The sequence below is a fragment of the Melopsittacus undulatus genome, chromosome 12, assembly GCF_012275295.1.
Source record: "Melopsittacus undulatus isolate bMelUnd1 chromosome 12, bMelUnd1.mat.Z, whole genome shotgun sequence".
Classification (NCBI taxonomy): Eukaryota; Metazoa; Chordata; class Aves; order Psittaciformes; family Psittaculidae; genus Melopsittacus; species Melopsittacus undulatus.
In genome coordinates, this window is record NC_047538.1 from 6,975,914 (window position 1) to 7,000,042 (window position 24,129).

The following is a 24,129-nucleotide window of genomic DNA, read 5'->3' on the forward strand; positions in this document are numbered from 1 at the left end:
TCTTTAAGAAGAGAATAAAGGAAAAAAATAGGGGGAAAAGGAAAAAATAGGGGTGGGAAATAGGGGAGGGAATAGGAGGGAAAAAATGGGGGAGAAATGGGCAAAGAAAGGAGAAAGAAATAAGAGTCTTTTAGCTAAAAGACCTTGGTGATGCAATAAAAAGCTCCTTAAGGGACAGCAGGCAGTCCAGCAGCTCCTAGTACACTGAGGAAACACCTGTAGGGACGGTGCTTCTTATATACATGAGGGAGAAGAGGTATAAAGGCAGATCTCCTACTAAGGAGATCATGAGAGTAAAACACAGTGAGGAAGGGGGGAAAAAAGTCACAAATCCCAAACCAAATTGTGACAAACAGCTTTAGTTCTACAGCAAAATAAATATTATAACTCTGATTTACTCAACAGTGAGACTTGGCTCAAACCCATCTATAGATACACAACATATGCTGCATGTCACACCACTTGGATTCTGTCACTGCGAGTCATGCAGGAAACAGCCCCATTTATTACAGATACACAGTACAACATACAGTAATACATGCTGGGATAGGGGCTGTGTGCCCTCGCTCCACTTACTCCATCAAAGCCAGTCTTTATTGATAGGGTTTAATGATGAATTCGTGTGTTACATTGCTTCCTGAAGCTCCAAAAATGATGACTGTTGCTACTTGCTGTGCCTCTAAATAGCATGGTCTCCCCAGAGCATACCACAAAAAAATCCATAGGAATTCCGGTATGTATTGTGGAGCAGGAATGAATATATGGACATTGATAGCTGCTGTATTTTAGACAGTCATACAGGTCTGGTTAGGACAGCCACATCCCTTTCATTAGAAAGTGAATTCACCCATGTGTACTTGTATAACAGCACTACTTGATTATTCCCTGTACCTTGATCAAATCCTCTCCTTCCTCTTCCTGTAGGCATCACTCGAATGTTCTTCCCAAAGGACTAAAAAGTACCATTTAGCATCCTTAAAGATCTGTCTCAAGGTATTTATAATGGAGATGAAAAAGCCAGTTTCATGCCTGGTTTACAGCTCTTGAACTAAGACATCTTTGCATACCACCCACTCCAACAGCAGTGTTACTGGAGCTTGTGGGGGCATCATTGATTGATCAACCTGAACAGCAGACCCAGTTATAGATGACTCTGTTTTCATGCCTCCTGCTGTCCCCAGCAGTGTGTGTTTTCATTGCACAAAGATATTGTAGTTGATCAAAGATGGAACACAATCATCAAAGGGATGTGCCCCATTCCCTGCAGACATTCCAGAACAAGTATCCGGACTCCAATTGGGGCTTTGCTACCACCTATTTATGACACTGTGGCACAACCAAGCTAAGCTGGATCAATACAAGGGCCAGGGGTCTGTTGGAAGGCAAAGCTATAGAGGTTCATTACATGAATGGGGTTTTTTAACCACAAGGATGTTACCACATCTTGTGTAACACCTTGAAATGTCAACACCCTCTTACTCTCTTTAAATGACTTTATAGCCTGAAGCTTTATGCAGAGAACTTTGGGGCTGGATCTCACATGTTTACATCCAGAAACATTCGCTGGATGGTCTTTTAGGTGGTCTTTGCTAGCACTTTAACCCAAGCAGAGCTCACATAGGCTCCCTGTAACCCAGCCACTGTTTCCCTGCAGTTGAACAAGCACCGAGCAGATGATATACCTGATCTAAGGCTGCTTTCCCCACTGCCTTTGCCAGGCTTTGACAGCCTGTGATGCATTTGACACATTAACAGACCCCCACGTGTATCTTACTAAAACATAAGAACACAAGTAGGGGAGTTCCTGCTAGGACTGGTGCCATTGGCCTTACCTTTTCATAATGTGCAGGCAGCGAGGAATTCACTCCATCAATCACATCAAGGCAATACTTAGATGTAAAGAACCACAATTAAAGAGTTAAACCCTTGGATTCCCATTTCTGAAGCAGGCGTTGTCTGAGAATTCAACATACTACTTGTCAATACATCAAATTCTGAACGTGAGAGAGGGCTTGTACCATTTACAGCTACGTGTAAAAAGCAGTTTTGCTGGCAAACCCTTGTCTCCTTCCTCCACAACACATAGAATATAGTCACTGTTTTACTTCCCCTCTCAATCCTTCATTTACAAACTTAAGCATCCCACAGTCAATCCCAAAAGACACACTGATTACAAGTGCTATCGTGTTCTAGCATAACAAACCTCAGCCTATTGTTCAGTGAGTGTCTGGTGAAGCACAAATTAAATATCACAGAGTTCATTTCTGAATGATAAAAGTGTATTCTTTATGATGAATGAACTGGTGTGGACCTTGAAAAGCAGTAGCCTCCAAAAGCAAGCTGAAGTAGCTGTGAAGGGAAAGGCTCTTTGCCTGGTTAAAAGGATGCCAACAGGAAGCAGTCTTCAAGAGGCAAAGAGAAGGTTTCTTCAGTCAAATATACACTGCAAGGCTCTAATCTGTATCCTTCCCTGCTGCAGGTGATGCTATGCGCCCATTAACATGCCCATGAAATCAGATCCATTCTGGATGGTGATGGGGGCTCCAGCGCTGTTGTCCACAAAGATGGAGGTGTACTGGCCAGCCTGCCGAGGGAAGGAGAGGGAAAGGACAGTTCATCCCAGTGTAAAAGGGTAGGGGGGGGAAAGCATTTCACTGCTATGGACTAAGCACAGAGACCTCCTGCACTTTTCTGTGGCTCTGGGAACAGGATGTGCCCTGTTCATTTAGTGCAGTTTTGACCTGGTGGAAGATGTGTAATTGTGCTATAGGTTAATTACTTAGATCCTTACTGCACTAGCATCTTTTGGGGTGACTAGCCAAGTAAGTCATCCATGCATCAGATTCCTTTCTATGTAATGGGAAGTAGAATTGCTCCTTGACAAAGCTAGGGGAGATGTGAGCAATGGAATACTGATATTTCTTAGAGAGAAGGTTACCTCTGTTGCTTAAAATCAGAACGTTTAACACAGGTCTGGCTTTTGTTCCTCTTGCTGCCCCAGATTCTCTTTTATCAGCCCAGGTAAGGCTTTTAACTTCACTAACCTTAGAAAGGAGGTTAATAAAATCTTCCCCATCCCCAGGTGGGAATTCAGCCTTGCTACTAAATAGCTCCACAGCCCGCCAAGGAAATGAGCACAGTGATTCCCAGCTTCCATAGGCTTACCTGCAGCTGCAGTAAGCCATGGACATAGATAGTGAAGATCTTGCTGTTGCTTTCCAGACCGGCAATGACTTCCAAAGACCTAAACAGTAACAAAGGAAAGCAACAGGTTAAACGCCTCAGGAAGTCACAACAGTTGTATGTGGAGTGCCTATAGTCTCATGAGCTCCTTAGAAATAGGGCCTGGTGGTTCTAGTGCCCACCTCTACTAAGCAGGTGGAATGTTGTCTTGGTTCTGGCTGGGATAACTGCCTTGAAGAGAGAACAGCAGAACCTTGTCCTCATGGTAGGTCTAATGGAAGACCTATAGAGGGTGCAGGATTGTGAATGCAGAACTCAGCTGGAGCCAGCTTCTCTCACAGAGGCCTTTCTGGAGGTCCTATTCTCTCCATCCCCTACCCCTGAAGAGGTACTGCACACCCCCTTTGGATTTCCCTATGTACCAGTTATCTCAGTTTGTTGACTGCCGCAATAGTTCCAAAGCAATATGAAAGCACAGAGCTCCATGTCTGCTTCCTCTGAAACCTGCCTAGCCAGAGGTAGCAGATGTAGTTGTTTTCCCGAGAAAACCAACCCCTTTCCTCCCTTTTCTCCATGAAGTGGTGGTGACAAAACCTAGCAAGTGCAAACGTGCTGTTTCCAGCCCCCTTGCAAGGAAATAAGATGCATAAGAGGTAGGGGAATTTGGCCCAAAGAGAGCAAGTCACTTGGCACCACCTTGACTGAAGAGCACAATCCGTGTGTCATATCCTGCCAAAAGCCTGGCTTGGGTGGGAACTTCCCACCATTAATCTCTTTTACTCCAACTGTCTCTTTGCCTCCCAGTTTCCATCTCTCTCAGCCGAAAGCCCTCCGGGCTCTTTCAGTTCCCTCAATGAATGACTGTGTGTGCTGACATCCCCAGGAAATTCCACAAGCCTGGTGGCAGGCAGCTCAGCCTCTGCCAGCAGTGTCTGTCCAGACAGGTTCCCATCCCTCCACCCATCTTCCTTCCATGCCACAGACCAGTCACACTCTCACCCACCATATGAGAGGTGTCTCAGAGACAATGATGAATCTGCTGGTTCTAAGAGCAGATTCTAAGTGCTTTCAGCTCCTGCAATGAGGAAGGCACAGGAGTTTCCATGCCCCTACAAGGAATCTTCTTATTCAAGTAACTCTTGTGCACACAGTCACCAGAACAAGGAAGCAAAACTAAAGTCATTCACCTCTGGTTTCCACCTATTCATTCTCCTCATCACTGCAGCACTTCCATGGCAACATGAGTGAGATGCTGTGATGCATTCAGGATGCAGCTGAAATCATCAAAATTGAACCTCTGGCACTAAATTGAAGGGTTTCTCTCATTCTGTTTGTGATGACAGCTGAGCATTCAGCACCTTCAGCTACATCCAGTTTCAGCTGCATTCAGTTTCATTCACACTTCTCAAGATGTGCAATATCCAGCTATTTAGAGCAATTGGCACTGAAAAGTTATAAACCAGCATAAAAAAACCCATATAAAAGCTAAAGGCCAGATGGAATCTCTCCTCAGAGAGGTTCTACAAGCATTTATCATGTCAAATTCACTGCTGGTGAGTCTGTTTCCACACTCAGTTGAATCATTGGCCCATCTAAGGAAACCAGTTGCCAAGGCAGCCTTGTTGTAACTCACGTGTATCGGTGGCACAAGGATTCGATGCAGATCAGTACTCGGACGTTGTCTCTGGCTCGGAGTTGGACTTTACTCTTCAGCTCACTGTGATCTGAGGGAAGCAGCAGAAGCAATATCAGCACATCACAGAGCACCAGTTGCTGGTGGCAGAGACACCAGGAATCTTATGGCTCGTGGCTGGGGTTGCATGGCAATGGCTGGGGAGGGGGCTTCTGTAAGAAGGTGCTAGAAACTTCTATGTGTCTGATAGAGCCAGTGCCAGCTGGCTCAAGACAGACCCACCACTAGCCAAGGAGCAAATCAGCAATGGTGGTAGCACCTTTAGGATAACGTATTTAGAATCAGAATAGTTTGGGTTAGAAAGGACCTTTAAAGGTCATTTAGTTATCTAGTCCAACCCCTGCAGCCCATGGTGAAGACCATGATGAGGCAGGCTGTCCCCCTGCAGCCCATGGAAGCCATAACTTCCACACGTGCATATCATCCATAGGGAGTGTTATGTGCTTAGCTTGCATGGAGCAGCCTGCTGTGGCCTTCAGTCTGTGAAAGTACCCAGCTCTAAGGACAGGGGTTTGGGCCACGGTACCAAAGGAAGAGCTCACTGCAAAATACTGCTATTACCCATGCTTCAAATCAGACAGGACCTGGAGAGGTGTCCAGGGCTCCATCCTGCACCTCTCAAGCAGTACAGGAGAGGGTTCTGTGGACACCACTCACCAACGTGGATGTTGGCTGAGAACTGGTAGATGCCGGACACGGGTGCTGTGAAACGTCCTGTTGCCAGGTTCAGTCCTGTCCCCCGCAGGAAAGCGCCTTTGGCCAGAGGCTGTAAGATGGGAAAAGCAGAGCTTGAACAAGTCCCCAGCACCCCAACTCTGCCCATGACAAAGAACAAGCTTATGTGCATGAGAACAAAGCTACTGCCTTGTCTCCCCAGAAGACGCCTTCCAGATGGGTTCTTTCTCAGCATCTGGAACCCACAAGAGGCAAAATGATCAGTATGAGACATGAAGATGCTCTTTTTGCTCACTGCTGAGCTCTTCTAACCCATCTTGACTCACTGTGCTCACTGCATCACTGATGCTTTGCTGGTCCTGGTGGCCTCTAGCCTCCACTGGTGTTCTATCATAGGATAGTCAGGGTTGGAAAGGACCTTAAGATCATCCAGTTCCAACCCCCTGCCATGGGCAGGGACATCTCCCACTAAACCATGGCACCCAAGACTCTGTCCAACCTGGCCTTAAGCACCACCAGGGATGGAGCATTATATGATCTCCCATTATATGAGTCAAAAGGTCCCTACTACTCCCAAACACTTCCCAGATGGGGCCAAGCAGTGTCCCCAGGCTTACAAATGGAACCTTATGCATTGTTTTGTGACACAAGTACAGAGGAAACACTCCAATGGGGGTTTACCCACTTGAGGTCTAAATCAGGCAGCTTTGGTACTGTTGAAGAACAACTGCTTGGATCCTTACACGTCCCGTACTCAGTTGCATTTTGTTCTAGTTTTGGATTCTCCAGAATAAGCAAATCCCTGCTAAAACCCTGCAGCTTCTCCTCACATCGAGGAAGCAGCTCTAAGTCAAACTCACAGCACATGATCTGACTCAGGCTAAAGCAAACTCCAGGACAAATGTTTATTGTTTGCTTTGGCCTCACATTCAGCCTGGAGCTGGGGAGAAGCAGCTTCACTGGGCCAAGGCAGCACATTAGGCAGCCTCTGCTTCCACCACAAGGGCATTCTGTGCAGTGTGAGTGCTGTCCTGAGGTGTGCTCTGCACTGGGCTTAAGGCACAGAAGAGCTGTTCAAACCTGGCTCTGTAAAGGCACAAATACCCCAAAACCATGCACAACACATAAATAACCCAACATTTGAGTGTGGTTTGTGCTATTAGATGGTGAAAGGGGCCTGAGACGTGGGTGGAGTTTGTAGCAGTGTTGCCATGGGTGCTATTAGGCTAAAAATATAGGGGAACACCTTTGTTCAAGTCCTAGAAGGAAGCTGTTTGCTATCCTAGTTCATCACAGCCAGGAACTGACAGCTTTCACAGTGCAGGATAGGATTAACACCCTTAGCTTTCTCTTTGATGGGAAGTAAAGCTGCACATATTTGGGTCTGGTGGTGTTTGTTTAGAGTTACTACATGGTAGAAGGAGTGCAATGACTAACCTGCCTTGACTCAGCAAATCCCAGGCAAGGCTCAAAGAGAAATTCCTTCTTTCCTCAATCTAGCTGGAGCCTTACATTTCATAGAGCTAGAAATGATTTACGTATGCAGATGGTGGGGAAAATATACGCATGTTTGCAACAGCAGGGACACTTCCCATAAGTATAATGGCAAAACAGTGCTAATGACCTGCAGAACAACTCCATTTCATACGTTTATATACTTTTTTATATATTTATCTATGTGCCTTATGTATAGAAACATAGCATGGTTTGGGTTGGAAAGGACCTTAAGATCATCTAGCACCAACCCTCTGCTATGGGCAGGGATGCTTCACACTAGACTATGTGTATACCCATGTGCATATATATACACACAAAAGCTCTGTTTTCTTTGCATATACACATATGGTCAATGTATCATCTAATCTAACAACAAAGACTATAGAAGGAGCTTGATTCTCTTCTTATGCTATCACTACACCATCCTTTTTGGTAATGGTACTTTGGATTTATCTCACTGAAAGAGCAGATCCAAGCCCTGTATGTGCAAAGCTGCACTGCATAGTTAATTCATTCCTTTCTTGTTACAGCTATTAGCAGAATCAGCAACCTAATTCCAAACCCACTGGCTGGGCATGGAAGGCAATTTTAGGCACCAGTAAATTATCACTGATAAAACATTCCTGTTTCTTCATGCCCTCTGTGGCTTTGTTATTCTTTTGCTCATAGAAATAGACAACACAGGGTGAGGTTCTCTGGGCAAAAGATTCCATTAAAGCCCATGCCAACGAGAGCTCCTGCTGCATTTGCTGCCTCAGACACTGCAGGGAGTTCTAGCTAAGAGCTAACTACTTGCACACGGTCATTTCAGCCAGCAGACCAACAGGAAACTAGTGAGTTATGTACAGCCATTCTGTACAAGGCCAGCTTCTCTTCCTCCAGGTTCATCTCCTGTCCCCACATCTTCCTCATACACTCCATAGTTTATTTCTGGGTGGAAAATAGGAACTGTGCATAGAGGATTGAGATGTTTCACTTCTCAGTGATAAACATGGAAAGCCATGTATTGACTTAGCTGGTATTAAAGAAACACCTAAGTTGTGCCTGCACAGCAACCACAATGCACAGAGGATGTGCCACTCTCCTGAAGCAGCAGTAACATTCAACTGCCAGAGGCAGACATTTAACTTGACCTTAAGGCACTAGAGAAACTAGGACTGCAAAGCACATGGACCACCTTTATCTTAGATGGTGTGATTCCAGTAACATTCCTGGGCTTCAGATAAACCCTGCTTCCATAGCACGTCAGAGGCTGCAGTTACTTCAATCCTGGCTGGGTAAAGTACCATCCTGAAAGCTTTTCAAGAGGCAATCATTAGAAACCTCAAACAATGAGATACAGGAGGAAGACATGTGGGGAATTTCATTCCAGATACCAAGGCATTTGTGAGACCAAGAGGAAAAGAAGAAGGGAATAGTCTTGGAGGAAATTGCATGGGAGGATGAGAAAACCATGATGCACTCTCAGTACTCAAGGTCAGAGTGACTTAGACACCATCCTCAAATGACAGTGTAGAAGTGATAGGCTGTTTCTCAGCACAGAGTCTTTCCACTATCTCAGAATGCTTTGGGTAAGGTCCAAATCCAGGAATTAGAGTCAATCCTTGTCATTGCACTGAGAAGTAGCAAACTGTTGGCTTCTTCACACTATTAAACTGACACAGCAGAGGCAAAGGAATTATCTCTCTCTCCCCCTTGGACTGTTTAAAGCCAATGTTTTCATATTTGCAAGAACATCCACTGTCTCCCTCCCTGCAAATTCCCCTATATCAGAGCACAAGCTAAAACCAGACACTTCTTGTCCCAAAGCTGAAATGAAAGGCTGGCATCCAGAGCCCTGCCAGCCCTCCCACAGCAGCTTCAGGGCCAGGAGCAATTAGAAAGTAGCTAGGCATGGGATAACAAAGCATGGGAAGCATCAGCCTACACACTGATTGCTGAGATGTCTTTATTCACATTTTCCCTCATTAATGAGGCAGCAGATCTCTTTAGCCCTGCCCACACTTCAAGTACAATCTTGCCTCTGTGCCAGCACCCACAGTGCTGTCAAACCAGGCTTCCATAAGTATATCTGGGAAAGGTCCAGGAAAGCACCCTGCTTAGAACATAACCACTGCCTCTAGTCCTGCAGCTGGGAGAGGTCCTAGCAGCAAAACTGCTGTATAGGAAAGGATCTCCTGGGCAAGGTTCCTCCAAAATGGGGCTTGGTGCAGCTGGGAAGCTCAGCACCTTCCTACATGGGCAGTGTTACAAACCCTGCTGAGGAAAGCCATAGGCCCTGTTCATAGTCTTCAGACACTTCTTAGCACATCACAAAAGCAACCACATACCTGAATGCCTTTCACTATTAGACAGTCTTTGTGACTCCAGGGTCTGGAGTAATTCCCCTCAGTTACCAAGGAACTATTTGGTTGTAGCTATTGCATTGCCTAACATATGTACTTCAGATTCAGGCCCTATTTGCAGCTGGTTAGTAGAGCTTTAATAGCAAATTCAACAGCTTGCTTATAACTATGCTTATGCTGACCTACAGCATCCTGTGGTAGTGTGCTTGTCATTGTAACATGATTGTAATGAAATTATTGAGGTAATATTTGTTAATCTTCTATAAGATACTAAGTAAAGAATTTGAGCATCAGGACTGGCCCATCTAACAAAATGATGTCTGGGCTCCTATTTGGCCTCACAAATCTATAACCAATGGCTTCTGTCTGCCTCTGCCATTCTACATCTGAACATTACACTGGAATTAAATAGGGTGTGCACTGAAACAAGAAACAGCTCCTTCAAACTAATGGCAGACATGGCCAAGTCTTTCTCCATCATTAACTGAAACAAAACCTGACTGTTGTTTGGACCTGTGAGACAGCCCTCTCTTGCACAGACCTGTTAGAACTTCAGTAAGAACTGCAATGAGATTCAGCTAAAGAGGGAGAAAGGCTGCCTCTTGGGTTTGTCAGGAAGCGAAGTGTCCATCTAACTGCAGTGAGCTTCAGTGCTGAAATCAAAGAACAGCTAGGTTGGAAACCACCTTTAAGATCCTCAAGTCCAACCTTTACCCCAGGACTGCCAAGGCCATCACTAATAAACCATGTCCGATCACCATATGAGATCCTACTTCTGTCAGGCACAGAAAAGGCAGCACTGTATTCATAGTATCCAAGCCTGAAGGACTAGTCTGCCCCTTCAGAAGGCACCTTTATCCACAGAGCCACCCAGCAGCTTTGCAGACGAGGGGGACTAAAGCTGATCTACGCACAGTGGCTGCTCTGGAGTTGCACAGGGTCAGTCTGCAATCCCTTCTCACCGACTGGAAATTCTGAAGTTCCACCAGGGTCTTCTTGTCTACAACAACTTGTCCTTTTAGCTTGCAGTGGAATGCCTCCTCGACACGTCTGTGGGGCGACACCTCCTCCAAGGAGAGCAGGAGGGGAGGCAGCTGGCTAGGATGGGCTGAAATAGCCAGGGATGCTCGGCGCTCAATGGCTTCTGAGGAAACAAAAGGTATAGGAAAGGCTGAGTTTAAGAGCCTGGTCTGTGAAGCCATTAGGTCTCCGTTTAACTCTTCAATTTGAACTAAGCAATGGGGAAACAGTTTGTCATTGTTGGTTCCCAACTAAGGGAATGCTTTCAAAGCCAGTTCTTTACTTGTCACGGTGCTCACCAGAAGAGGCAGCTCACAAAGGCACAGAACACAGTCTTTACCTTTCAGTATCTCCTTAAACTCCTGCAGAAGGACTTCCCGAGTGACTTCAGCACCAGGTGCTCCTGGAGGTCCCTGGGGACCAGGAGGTCCTGGGGGCCCAACAAGGCCACGCTAAGGAAGTAACCAAAGAAACACAGGTGAATTAGAAGCAGGCCATTGCACTGATAGAACCAGAACACTCTCAGCCATGAGTCAGTCCTACAGCCACGTGAGCAGCACTCAATACTATCAGTTCGACTATAGGCCTGATGTAGTAAATCTTAAGCCGGCTCTGCAGCCAGCTGTAAATTCCAGGGCTTGGAATTTATTCACATCTTTCTGTAGGAGGATAAACTTTGCTCAGGGAAACACCAACTGGTTCTTCAAGTACCTTTATACAGCGTGAAGCACAACAGGCACAACACTAAGTTTGCTGCCTCTGTATCTTCTTGTAGCACCAAATCATACTGGCCTCTAAGCTTCTTATTCTATTTTCTAACCAGAATAACCATCTAGCTACACTTTGGGTAGATACTAATATAATATATATTAATATCTTAGATAGATATTAATATAGATATTAATATTAATCTGTTTTCTTATAGTAATCACACACATGAATATTGGTGCAACTCAAAGCTTTAAACGAGAGGCATGAACACAACAGTGTTATCAGGGCTATTTTGATGTAAGAAGCTCCTGTTTCCTCAACTAAACCACAGTAAACCTGTGTGGAAGCACTCCTGCCTATCAGCTCACTGAGAAATAGAAGGAAATCACTAAAAGCAGCACCCAGGCAAAAGCTGGAGCACACGAAACACCTTGCACATCAGCAGGGGCAAGGGAAGCTGCAGCGTGCATGTATTAGCTGATGGCAACAGAACAATAACCTACAAGTTTCTTGTCTTTGCCTTTGCATTTCCTTTTAGAGGTGTTGCCATCATCTGGGCGGTGAACAAAGGAGATCCAGGTCCGCCGTGGGTCTGTGATTCGAGGATCTGGAGATTCGAGGATCTAGAGAGAAACAAGAACAAAGACTCACATCACTGTAGCTCTCTGTACCTCTGGATCCCTCTGAATCGCATGGATTCAGAGAATGCGAAGTGTCCAGACCAGAAGGAACCAGTAAGAGCAAGGAGCTGGGAGCCAGTGTACATCAGGGACCTTTAGCTGCTGAGACTCAGCCCTCTGACCATCCTCTTATGTACCACAGAAAACCTGCCCAGGTGCCAGGGATTGTTCACCACTGGCATCTGATACAAATCAGTTGGATCAATCAAGCAATACAGGAAATTAAAAAGCACAGAAAACCTTGAAACGCTCCAGAACTTTCAAATCAGAGGCTGTGGAGTGACAAATGTGCACACAGAAAGAAAAGAGCTCACAATGACAACCAAAGTCCACGTCAGTGCCAGTTTGTCCCCTGGCACATTTAACTCCCTTGCCCATTCCTATGTTCTGCAAGTATATCATAGCCATAGAGAAAGTATCTAGGGAAGCTTTGACATTACACTGCCTAGTTCTGGATCCCTTCTAAACAGAGTCTGGATAGAAGAGGGGGTCTTTCTGTAAATTTGGAGCCACTTCCTATTGGACTTCCTCATTCCCATTACTCACCTCCCAGAGACAACCAGAAGTGATCAAATAGTGATCAAACTTAGTTAGAATGAACTTCTAACTTTAAACCCGCAAAAGGCACCAGAAATCACTGGTTACCAATGCCCTGTCATGGGCAATGAAATGCTGACTCTGCAGGCTCCAATCTGTTGACACATCAGCATCCCAGATGTCCATCACAGTGAGGATAAACGCACGAGCCCCCTTAAGGTTCCATGAACTATGCTTAAGTATTGAGAGCCATAGTGAAAAAGCCAGAGAGGAAAAGCTGCAATGAACACTTAAAAGCCTTAAAACAAACAAGCAAGCAACCCCCCCACCTTGTGCCTAGTGAAAACTTCTGGCATTCACTCCATGAACCTGGTTTTAATTCTCCTGGGGAGACAGAACAGGTAGAGAGGAGAATTCCAACAGGAAAGCAACACAAGAGTGACGTGTACAATGATTCCTAGGCCTTTACAGGTTTATGTAAGTCAATATTGATCTATCACCATTTGGGAGGAAGAAAACAAGGTGGTTGTGGGAAAAGCATAGAAGCAAAGGCACTTTCCAGGTCTGAAAGTGTTTGCCCTGAGTATTAAGCTCCTGCTAGGTCTGACAGCACCAGACAGTTCTGCCAGAGCTCAGACATCACAGCTCTACACTCAGTGGCCTTAACAGTCCCAGTGACCTTGCAAGGGGCTTCCAGTGCTGCCAGGTTAGCAAACACAGCTACGTTTGCTCACTGCCTGTCCCACTTGGCTCCCTAAAGCATTGCCACTTCTCAGAGCACCAGAGTGAGCTTTAGTAACATTTCTAGTGCCACTTAGAAGCAGCAAAGAAGGACTGCAAATGTGAGGCAGAAATAGCAGGGCTATAGCAGGAGGAAAGAGCCTAGGCTGTGTGTTCTGCTGTGAAAAAGCCATGCAGCTTAAACTGCTTTGAAGTTAAGTCTGAAGTCTGCTGGAGTTGTGTCTGAGGTTATAAGGAATGTTGGTGCTTCTGAGCCTGGAAAGCTCCCCCTCTCTGGCATGCATCCAGGCACACGGGGTAGTACAAGGCACTTGCTCTGAGCTGATGTGATCACAACTGAAGAGCTTCAAACAGGCTGAACAAATGATGGACAAAGCAGCAGAAAAGGAGCAGCTCCCCAGGAAGCAGATGTGCTGTGAGCTGAGCAAGGGTATTCCTGAAGCATCCATCTCAAACTCCATGAAGCCAACTCAGACCTTCTCTATTCAGCAAATAGTCAGAGGTGATTTACTGCTCAGACACAACCCATAGCAAGATCTACTGTTGACTTGCTCTATTCAGGCAGTCCCCTTATCCTCCCCTCCAGATAGATGGCTGCAGAGTAGCTGGTGTCTGTGCTCTAAGCCACAGCAAGGACATCCCAAGATACCTCATGACACTCTCCATGCATTCTACTGTAGTTAATGAGACGCTGAGTTATGGTTGTGCACTCCCCCTGCTCAAATGTAGCAAGACAAACTATTCATAACAACATAGTTCATTGTTTCTGTACCAAAATCAGTCTTGAGCAGACCTTTTGTGTTTAGAAGCACACTTAGAGACAGCCCTAAATCACGTTTAGTCAAGGGGTTCTAGTACATTGGTTTAGCTAAATTATTATTTGCCTTTTATACTTACTGCACCCAGGACTTAAATAGCTTTCCAAAATCCCATTGGAAAGTAACGTAAATGGGGCAGCATAGGAAATCCCAGGTATTGTGGGATTAGTCACCTCAATAAAGCATTAGAGTCTTTCCACAGGTTGCTTGACTGCAGATCTGTGTGAAGCATAAGACAGGCTGTGAAGGCCCTTTCCTTTCCATCTACTGTAACACATGAACGTCAAGTCCACAAGCAAACAAGTCCTTAGAACAGCACATGAGGTGCAGCTTATGTCTATACCAAACATGGAGTATATGTATCAGTTCTGTGGAGATTTAATGGTTTCTGATGGAAAAAGCTTGTTCTTTCCTACCCTACTTCATCTGAAAGCAGATGGGTGCAGCATCACCACACAGGAGGTCACTGCTTATGAGCATTGACCTTAACAAAGCTCATAAACATGAAGCAGGTAAAAGCCAACCCATGCTTTGCCCAAAGGAATCAGATGCCTTTTTGTCCCAGTGACCGGCTCTGTCAGGTTTGTGGCAGAGCTGCCATCTCATTACTGAAAGCACCTGGAAGCAACTGGAGGCAGGATGGAGCTTTCCCTCAGTGCTGGAGCAGAAGCAGCAGAGCAGTGGCTGAGGAAAAGCAAATAGCATCAGTATGTCCTCCAGAAAGGCTGGCCCATGTGGCAGGAACTCAGAACTGCAGTTTCCAGAGCACAGCAAATACAAGACCGAGAGTCTTTTGCTGCAGATGTGGAATAGACCACTCAGATAGTCCTGGTTTCCAGCAGGCTGCGAGTCAGGCATGAACTCCCCTCCACTAAAAAGCAAGGAGCCAGGCCAGCTAGAAGCAGAAGCCAGCAATCACGGGCAAGCTCCGACCATTAACTGTGAAGACAAACAGATGTCCTCAGCCTTTCTGGAGCTCCAGCTGTGAAGAAACAGGCCAGAGCAGACATCTTGTCAGGGAGGAAAAAGGAATCCAGATGGCACATCCCAGTAAAATCAATGGATAAACCCCCCCATCCCTCTCCGGTGGCTTGCTTGAGTTACAAATCCCTACAAGACAGCCATGGCACTCCTCGGTTTCTGCAGCCCGAGGATGATTGACAGTTAAAATGAATGTTCCATCCTTGTGGTATTATTATTTAATTACTATGGCATGCATGAGCAATCCCAGCAATAAGCATGCAAGCCTCTATTTTTCTTGGCAGCAGCAGCCTCCAGCAGCCAGAGAGACCTCGCAGCCAACTCAGGTATTAGCAAGGGCTGAGAACAGCTTTGGAATCCCAGCAAAGGGGACTTGTCCCTCCCGGGCTGCCGGTTGTTGTCTCCTGCAGGAGGAATCCTCATGATAACGACGGTGAAATCAGGTTGATTCCTTAACACTTGGAGCAGTTCCTCCAAAATCAACAGCAGCCTCACCAGCAAGTTGTAATGAACTGAATTCAAGCAGGCCTTTTGCCATCGCTTTGGGATCACAATGGCATCTGTCCTTCTGGAACTGATGAGCCCCCTCTGTCCATAATCCCCTCCCAGTAAACGACACGTTGAGCTGGACTTTCGACTGCTGCACACAAGCAGAACCTGTGGTTCTCACTGGCTCCAGCTCCCAGAACAGCACGCGCTGCACCCAGGCACACACAGGCTCTGGCCAGGATTCAGCCAGCATGGAAGGAGCTACCAGCAGGAATCTACAGTCAAGAAACACAGTTTGGATGCTGAGAAATTCCTGAACTGTAGCTGAACTTTCCTGAAATTCAGGGATACTGGGATCCAGTGCACATCCCTGCTAAAACCCAAACTGGGATCCAGTGCACATCCCTGCTAAAACCCAAACTGGGATCCAGTGCACATCCCTGCTAAAAACCAAACTGGGATCCAGTGCGCATCCCTGCTAAAAACCAAACTGGGATCCAGTGCACATCCCTGCTAAAAACCAAACTGGGATCCAGTGCGCATCCCTGCTAAAAACCAAAGTGAAGTGAACTGGGATCCAGTGCACATCCCTGCTAAAAACCAAAGTGAAGTGAACTGGGATCCAGTGCACATCCCTGCTAAAAACCAAAGTGAAGTGGACTGGGATCCAGTGTGCATCCCTGCTAAAGACCAAAGTAAAGTGGGTAAAACTCATTTCAGAGTCTGGATGGACAAAAGAATGAAGACAATGCTACCTGGGAGCAAGTCTGCACACCTAAAAGCATCACAAAATCACAGTCTTTATGCCTGAAGTTACTACCCTGCACATTTAGCTTCATTTGCCATATATTTGTCTATCTGTGGTGGAGTTGCATTCAGGAATTCTTTGCTCAATAGCAAAGCAGTTGCCAGACACAGAATGGACTTGACAAAGCATTTCAGTTCTCTTTATCCACAAGCTGTTCCACCTGATGTACACCAGCAAGAGTATTGTCAGCTTCGTGATGAAATTAGGAGCAGATCCTTTATTCCAGTTGTGTATTTGACTTGGAACAGGTTAAAAAAGCAACAGAGCACTTTTGGGTTTAGCAGTTGAAGTCCTATGGCAGCTGCTAATAACTTCTGTTACACACAGTCCTGGTTATTAATGAGATGGAAAACCAAGGTCCTGACCACTTGTGGTTTTTCCAGTCCTCTCAAGGCTTTCCCCTGAGCAGAAGTGTTAGGTTTGGTATCTCAGCCAAATCCAAATGGAATTCCTACCTGAATTCCCACTGTGTTCTGTGAGTGAAAAATAACCTTCACTCCTCTAAATGGCTTTCTCAAACAGCTTCTTCCCCCCTCCACTTAGACACTAAACCGCTTTCAGTGGTCACATCCATCATGAATTTAATGGATCTAATGGAATACATAAGCAAGAGCTACTTTGGGTGAGGAAATGTGTTTGTGGCTGTGTTAGCTGTACTTCAGTGTTACTCAGGGCCGCTCCTGGGTGTACCAGGAGAGTTCTGTCTGTAGGGACACCATAAAAAGGCAACTGAACAGCACCACTAGAGCAGGTGGAGCAGGATGCATCTAACACACAAAACCACATCTGATGTAGGACAATTTAACAAAGAGCTTTAAAAATCTTATAAACAGCTCTGAGAAATGAGACCAAGCACTGAACTATTTGATAGTGTATGAATCCAACATTATATTACATGGGCCACAAGGATTGCTAGGAAGCATGTGTTATAGCCCTTCCTGTGGCTAATATGCCAGAGCAAGACTGACGATGATGACAGATACAAAACAAGACCCATCTTCTACTACAGACAGGTCACAGTCCTGTCTCTCCCATGGCTTTAACACTTGTCAGGCCCCAAACTACTCAATTCCACATGCAGACACACACCTCAGGCTAGGACTGACATCTCTTTACTGAGGAGGAATGCAATCAGTGCAATGTCATTGAATCAGCTGCTATTTTCAATTGAAAGCAAAAGACCCCAAGAGAGATGTAAGTAACAAACCAGGTGGACCCAGCCCTAGGTAGCTGACAGGGACAGAAGGCTCACAAAGCAAATGAATCTTGAACCACAAACTACAGCAGGTTACTCTGGACCAAGGTCTGACTGTCTCTAAGGATGGAGTCTCCACAACCTCTCTGTCCAGCTTTTCCCAGTGTTTGACCCAGGAAAGAAGCTTTTTTCCCTTAGATTTAAGTGGAATTTCCTGTATTTCAATTTGTACCCACTGCCTCTTGCCCTTTCACTGGGCACTAAGAGGCTGACTCCATCTTTCATCCCTCTGCTCAGGTATCAGACGATAACCCCTGATCAGTGTCAACCCCATATAACCACTGGACAATCTACTACAGCTGAACCCCTGTTAGTAAAATGCATCTTCTCTCTTCGTTCTGTGTCAGAGAAGTCTCATGTGCATATCACATTGATAGTAACTCAGCAAAGACTGGAGAAAAGCCTTAAAAACAACCCCCAACATTCTATTTCCATGGGAATAGCAGACTTATCAGGAGATTTGAGACTTCTGCTTCCCTGTTTTAGGTAGAGGTGTCACCATGGCTCATGCACTGTCAATGTTAAAGGGGAGCTTTCTCCATTCCTATTTGAAAAGGATTCCCAAGGGGAATGTGTCCCAAATTGCTTTGCTTAATTAGAAGGAAAACATGTGTACCTGTTCATGTGTATGAATAAGAATCACTACTCTGGGCTACTATTTCATTCCCTGCTCCTTCTGCTTTGATAAACGTACCAGCTGGCAACAGAGTCTTCCAAGGTAAACACAACTTTAACTGTTAGTGCACAGGGCCACAGAAACTCCATCTTTCCTGTTACATGCTGTAAGAAATGACATGGGACACTGCTGCTGTTCCCCTTTCCATGTGCAGGGCATGCTGTCATGAAACAAAACTGCTCAGAGACAGCTCAAAGAGATCAGTGTTCCACAGAGAACTGCTTGCAACCTTGCTTTGACTTGATAGGTTAGCTAAGGATAGCTTCACTACCAGTTTACTTCTTCCCTTAGCGAATACAAATTGGGGCGCTTTGGTGTAAATGGCAACTGTCATTTACCCCCAAAGTGGTGGCAAGTCTTAAGCCCTGCATTTGCAGTGTGTGTAAAATAGTCCCTTAGCTTATATAAAATACAATCACATCTAGAGGCAATACGTAAGCAGAGCCTGAAATAGATTCCAAGGAGAAGAATTGGGAGTGGATATCAAGCAGACCTCAGAAGCATTTACATCAAAGATTTGGTTTCATGCTCTCCTTAGCCAGGACCTGCCCTCCCTGAACTCGCCAGCTCTGTCTGCAGCCAAACCTTTGCCATGGATATTTTAAAGCAAAATACTTCAACACACAAACTGCAGCTTCCAAACAATGTCTGGTTTAATGGATGCCCACTAGAACCGGGTTTCTCTTAGCACTGACGTGTGTATGATTGCATCAGAAGGCACCAGGACCAGTTTCTGCTCACTTCTGCAATCAGAACGTATTCTGCATATATATATCTCAGACTATATTCTGCAATACATTTCACATTAAGCCAAATCAATTCCAGAGTAGACAAATTGAGCTGCACCAGATACACATCTGGCCCCTTCTGCAAAAGCAGACCGCAGCAGTTCTCAAGAGAGTAGAAGGAAGTGATTGATTATGAGCACCTCAAGAACTCAGCATTTATACAACCTGTTCTGACAGAGCCCTGCAACACACAACAGCAAATGAGCTGAAGGCACACTGCTTACGGTCCCCTAATGATAATTGTAAGTGCAGCAGCCAGCTTTCTTAGAGAGGACTGGTTCCCAGACTTGCCCAACCTTAACCAATTACTCTCACAACAGCATTGAACAGGATATTTACCATGGCAGCCCAATTGTTCTCACTTGCCCCCTCTGCCATGCCCCACTTTTTGACAGGTTTGCTCCTCCATTGCTATAGTGACTGCCAGCCCTAATGCTGGTGATCAAAGTCGTGCTTTAGAGGTCACCTCCATTCGAAACAAGGGACATTTTTGTGTGAGCAGGGGGGAGAGGGACAGAGAGAAAGGGCTGTGTGATAGGGAAGACTCCCTTCTTTCTCAGTGTTGTGGTCTCCTGTTGCATCCTGCCCGTAATCCTGCTTTTAATTCCCAATCCTCTCTCCTATTCCTAAGCAAATGTTCATTTTATAGGATTCTGGGGGCTCAGATCAACTGACTGGATCTTTTTACTGCAGCTTTCAGCCTAGGGTGGTCCTCCTAAACATGTAACTGGAAGGATCCTACCCTGCAATTCACTCACTGAGCCTAGCGGGTCATCAGCTACAGGCACTGAGGGGTCCTACACACAGTCTTACACTTGCTACTTGCACACTATCAGCACCACCTGAATCCTGTCCTAAAGAGCCACAATCACCTACAGCAGATCACCTACAGCAAAAATGCCTCTCTAATTGTCAGTCCCCACAGGCTGTCTGGTGGAAGGTGCCGTGCAGGGAAAGCTCAGGCATGCTCAGATGTTAGTGCTGGTGTATTTACCCCAGTCTGAAATAGCATTTCAAAAAGCAAAGGGAAGAGATACATTAATAACCCAGGATCATTACTGTCCTGTGATAGCCACTCGCCTTATTTAATCACTTCTTTCTGCACAGGATACAGCTCATGCACTACTCCAAAGAGTCTTTACACTTACTCAGCTCCTATGGAACTGGAGCCCTGCAGAGTCTAAAATCAGTTCTGATCATGAACTGTATATTCCAGTGTTTGCTCCAGGAAGCAAGAAAATCAATCACGGAGAGGCAAAAGAGAGAACATTTCTCTTTAAAATCAAGTAGAATTTGGCAAGACTGGGAGAAAAACGCAACCAGCATCACATTACTGCCAGAAATCAGTGCTGACAGCACATAAACACCTACCTTGGGATGCCCATGCAGCTCCTCGCTGTTGGAGAGGGTGGCATTGAAGGGCTCTGTGTACTGATTAGGCTCTTTCTTCATCTTCCTCTCTCTCTTTGCTGCTGTAACTCTGAAGAGGCAAAACTGCTGACAAAGTAAAGTTGCCACAAATACCCAGGTGCACCCCTTCATTTTGGAAAGGGAGGGGCCAAGGCAGGAAGGGCACTCTCCAAGCACAAAACCCTTCACCACCAGTAATAGGAACAGACCCAAGGCTGCTCTCTAAAACACAACTAAAAGGGTCAGGAGTATTAAAGATGATCCTCCGGGCTCTGCAGTGTCAAAGGAGCAGCACGCCCGGATGCGCTGGTTGCTGGAGCGATCTCTGCTCAAGCAGGACACATGGAAATGGTATAGATAAACTTGTTTGGAAAATCTGGATTCACTCGAAGCACGAGGTAAGTCCATTCAGCCTCCTGAAGCTTACATAAATACAAGAGGCCCTGGAAAGTCCTGCCACCCACCTTGAAGTGGCGCTCCCCCCTCGCCCCCAATAAGTCTTCAGACTCGTTTAAAACGCACTCAACTATGAAACCCAGAGAAGTCAAATTGCTCAGGGCAAGAGTTGGTCAGGCCGGAGCTGACAACACAGACTCATTAAGGGGGTTGTGAGGTTGTTCCTCTTCAACAGGAGATTTCACTTGCTATCATTTGAAGCACTGTGTTCAGCTCAAAGCAGGGGTGCAGTTGTTCTATCCATCCTCTCCTGTACGATACTTCCCTTTCCTCAGTGACAAGTCCTCATCCTTTCTTTCTAAGATGCTGAGGAACTGTAATCCAAGGTTTCTACAGCCACTGCTCTCCTGAGGAGGCTGAAAGCATCACAGCCAAGTGCTCAGCCTTCTAAAGGGAAAACAAATGTCTTGTATCATTGAAGTTAAAACAGGGAGAAGCGAAGAATCTGGGGATGTACCCAGGTCCATGAAGAACAGGTGAAGTTTTCCCAAGTCAAGCTTCTCTGCCTCTTTAGCTGAGTTTATCCTCACTTTAATGAGCAGCAAGCCCCGATGCCACGAGCAGCTGTCAGGATGTAGAATCTTGTGTCTTTCTCATCTCCATCTCCCCTCACACCAGGGAAGGTTTCAGGTACTTCTCACTGTAGATCACATCTGATTGTTCTCGCTGCTCCTTTCCCCTGCTGCACACTGGCAAAACCCTCCTCAGCTGTTGCTTTACCTCAGCAAAGAAGTGCTCCTTTCCTGAATGAGTTTCCATCAACTTCAAGAAAGGGAAAAAAAAAGGGAAAAAAAAGGAGGAGGGATCACATTCTAATGAGCTGTCAAGCCCATTCTCTTCACATTCCTATTAGACTCACTGATAAGTGGAGCTGGCCCGTGTGCCAGGCAGATTTAAATCAATGCCCATTCCCTGCTCCCTCCCCTCAGCTCTGGTCTGGACCTCCCCTTCAGTATCGCAGAGAAATCACCATTTTTCTGGGAAGTTTGTAAAACTCTACGTGAGCCTGTGGTAGGGCTAAAAATATGTGGCTTGGAATATGCACTCCGCACACGGACACATCGCTACTCCTGCTTTACACTCTCCTTAGCTGTGTCCTGGGCATCTCCCCCCGCTCTCATGAGATGCTGGCTCAGTGGGTGCTGATTCCTTTACAGGAGGGTGGGCTCCTTATTAAATATAACAGAAACCCCAAGGTTACACATCTAGGAGCATTTCAGAAGGGAGATCTTGAAGCACTTTGCAGATCTTTGTCAGTTCCCCACCACCTACAACATTCCTGTTCTTTCTACAGATACAGAGCATGGTGCAAGAATGTCTCTGAGGCTGGACCATGAGGAAGTCCAAGAATGATAAGAGGTGGAAGCTCACATAGTTTGAAGTCCTTTATGCAGCCAGCAAGCAACAGATTTGCTTTGTTTAATACTCCCTTTACCTGCTGTAATCCAAGCTGTAGTGTCAGGACTTCACTGGATCAGGAGCAACAGCTCCGGTACGTGTAAGATCAGGGAAACTGAGGCAGGGACAACATGAAGAAGCAGGACACAGTTTGGGGTTTCTCTTACAGCATCCTTCGGGAGAAACAGAGTTTGGGAGAGTAAGAAGGGAGGTTACAGAGCCCCTAAATAGTTAACAGCCTATCACCCATCCCCCAAGAGCTCACATTCCATCAAAACTACGTGGCAGACTTTATTTGTTAATAATATTTAACTTTCTTTGGCGCCTTCTCCTACTTCAGCCTCTTTTTTTCAGGTTCCTTGTAGACAAGCCATGAATTTGTAAAAGTGCACTTGATGACACATTAATAGGACAATCTGTCATATCGCAGCTAAACAGCCTGACAGATGCACACACCGTGGCAAGGAATGACATTCAAGGCTGGAATGGGGCAATCGTTCTCGTGGGCTGCCGGTCTGCAACATCTCCTCTCCCATTCCAAGAGCCAAATCCCAAGACTAAATCCTCACACTTGAGGGGAATGAATCCAAACTATGTTTGCAAGCACAAGCAAAGTGCCTCAATGGCCCAGCAGTGGCTGTATCTAACTCCCAGCTGCGTACTTTTCTCTCTGTTGGGCTGAAACAAGTGCCAGCACAGTGGTTACCTCCCCTCCAACCTTCACTTCAGCATTTGTATTATCTGTAGATAACTCCCCTTTGCTGCTGCTGTTCTCGCATCCAAGTTGCAGCAGTTCCAAGCACCCGAGTCTTGCTACTCCAGGAACAACATTCCATCCACATTTACAACAGCACCAATAGGCCAATGCTGCACTTCACAACACAGCAAACCAAGCTCTCAAAGTGACTCAAAACACAAATAGTTTCTTCTCTGAGCTCAGCACCATTGCAGCAATAATGGGAATAGTTAAAAGACTAACAACATCAATTCTGCATGAGGAAAGAGTTGACATAGGAAGGTATTAGAAAAGCCACATTTACACATCAAAACCGTGCCCAAGAAGCCAAATGCAGGGTTTGCAAACACTGCAAGTGCATGTAAAGCTGGAGGAAACTGAATAGTCAGGCAACAAACTTGTGATTTGATCTGTCAATCTCTACTTATGCAGTTCCCCTTTTATTAAAGATAAACCTTACCTAAGCTAAGGATAATATCCAAAGGGGAAAAGGTCAAAAGCTAGGATTTTCCTGGAGTTGTCCATTGTAGATATACTGAACAATTCCTAAGCCTTGATACAGAGACTGTGATTTTTAAGCCAGTAAGGTAGAAGGCACGTTGTCACTCACTGACACACACATTCCCACTTCATGGCAGATAAAGGTTTAGAGCATTCCCATAACAAATCTCTTTGGATTTGGTGTGAAGTTTCCCAACACTAACACAACACAACCTCAAGCTGTTCATCAGGTTATACACACACAGGCTGTTAGAATGAGCCTCATTACGCCAGCAGACATAAGAGCAGCTTTGGGAAGCCAGAACAAGAGCTTAGAGCCACTCCAGCTGCTTTCTGCACCCCATGGTCCAGCTCCCCCCCATCAGCGACCGCGGGGCCGCTGCGCCACCTCGTGGCAAACCTATGGAACCACCGAGACGTTTGGAAACACCGTGTTTGAACCAACATCATAGGGAAACGTGGTCAGGTTGCTCTTGCAATAGGCTCTTGGGAGAGCCAAGGTGTGAAATGACGTTGTTGGGGGCACAGACAATAACAGGTTCTCGGTAAATCCCAGTAAATCATCCTCAGCTGTCACCCAGCAAAGTCTTTTCAGTACAATGTGAATGCTCTGAGGTAGTTTTCAATAGCCTCCCTTTCATGTGTGCATGCAAGTGATTTTTCCACTGAAAACATGGTTATTTCTGCCTTGAGCAGTAAGATCTGACCTTTGCCAGGCAACAAAAACAAGC

At 45.8% G+C, this 24,129-nt stretch overlaps 1 protein-coding gene across 2 annotated transcripts; it reads right to left on the minus strand.

Annotated features, from left to right (window-relative positions):
- Positions 1-376: 376 nt before the first annotated feature.
- Positions 377-20,490, minus strand: C1QTNF12 (C1q and TNF related 12). Of its 2 annotated transcripts, none has more exons than XM_005143638.3 (8): positions 20,269-20,490; positions 11,628-11,747; positions 10,754-10,865; positions 10,356-10,537; positions 5,534-5,642; positions 4,817-4,907; positions 3,166-3,244; positions 377-2,584 (listed from the first exon to the last, which is right to left on the minus strand). In XM_005143638.3, exons 1-8 carry the CDS (start codon positions 20,437-20,439, stop codon positions 2,486-2,488), a joined length of 963 nt encoding a protein of 320 aa, XP_005143695.1. In that variant the 5' UTR covers positions 20,440-20,490; the 3' UTR covers positions 377-2,485. The 2 variants fall into 2 exon arrangements, with proteins under 2 accessions (XP_005143695.1, XP_030900191.2); XM_031044331.2 differs by having other exon boundaries at positions 10,308-10,537.
- Between the last annotated feature and the right edge of the window lie 3,639 nt (positions 20,491-24,129).

What these genes read in the sequence shown, in the direction of transcription:
- C1QTNF12 (XM_031044331.2), bottom strand. Translation starts at nt 20,439, where the DNA reads ATGAAGGGGTGCACCTGGGTATTTGTGGCAACTTTACTTTGTCAGCAG. An exon ending in GTTTAAGGAGATACTGAAAG is followed by an intron (nt 10,538 to 10,753) that starts GTAAAGACTGTG and finishes TTGTTTCCTCAG; the next exon opens with AAGCCATTGAGCGCCGAGCA. An exon ending in ATGGCTTACTGCAGCTGCAG is followed by an intron (nt 2,585 to 3,165) that starts GTAAGCCTATGG and finishes TTCCCTCGGCAG; the next exon opens with GCTGGCCAGTACACCTCCAT.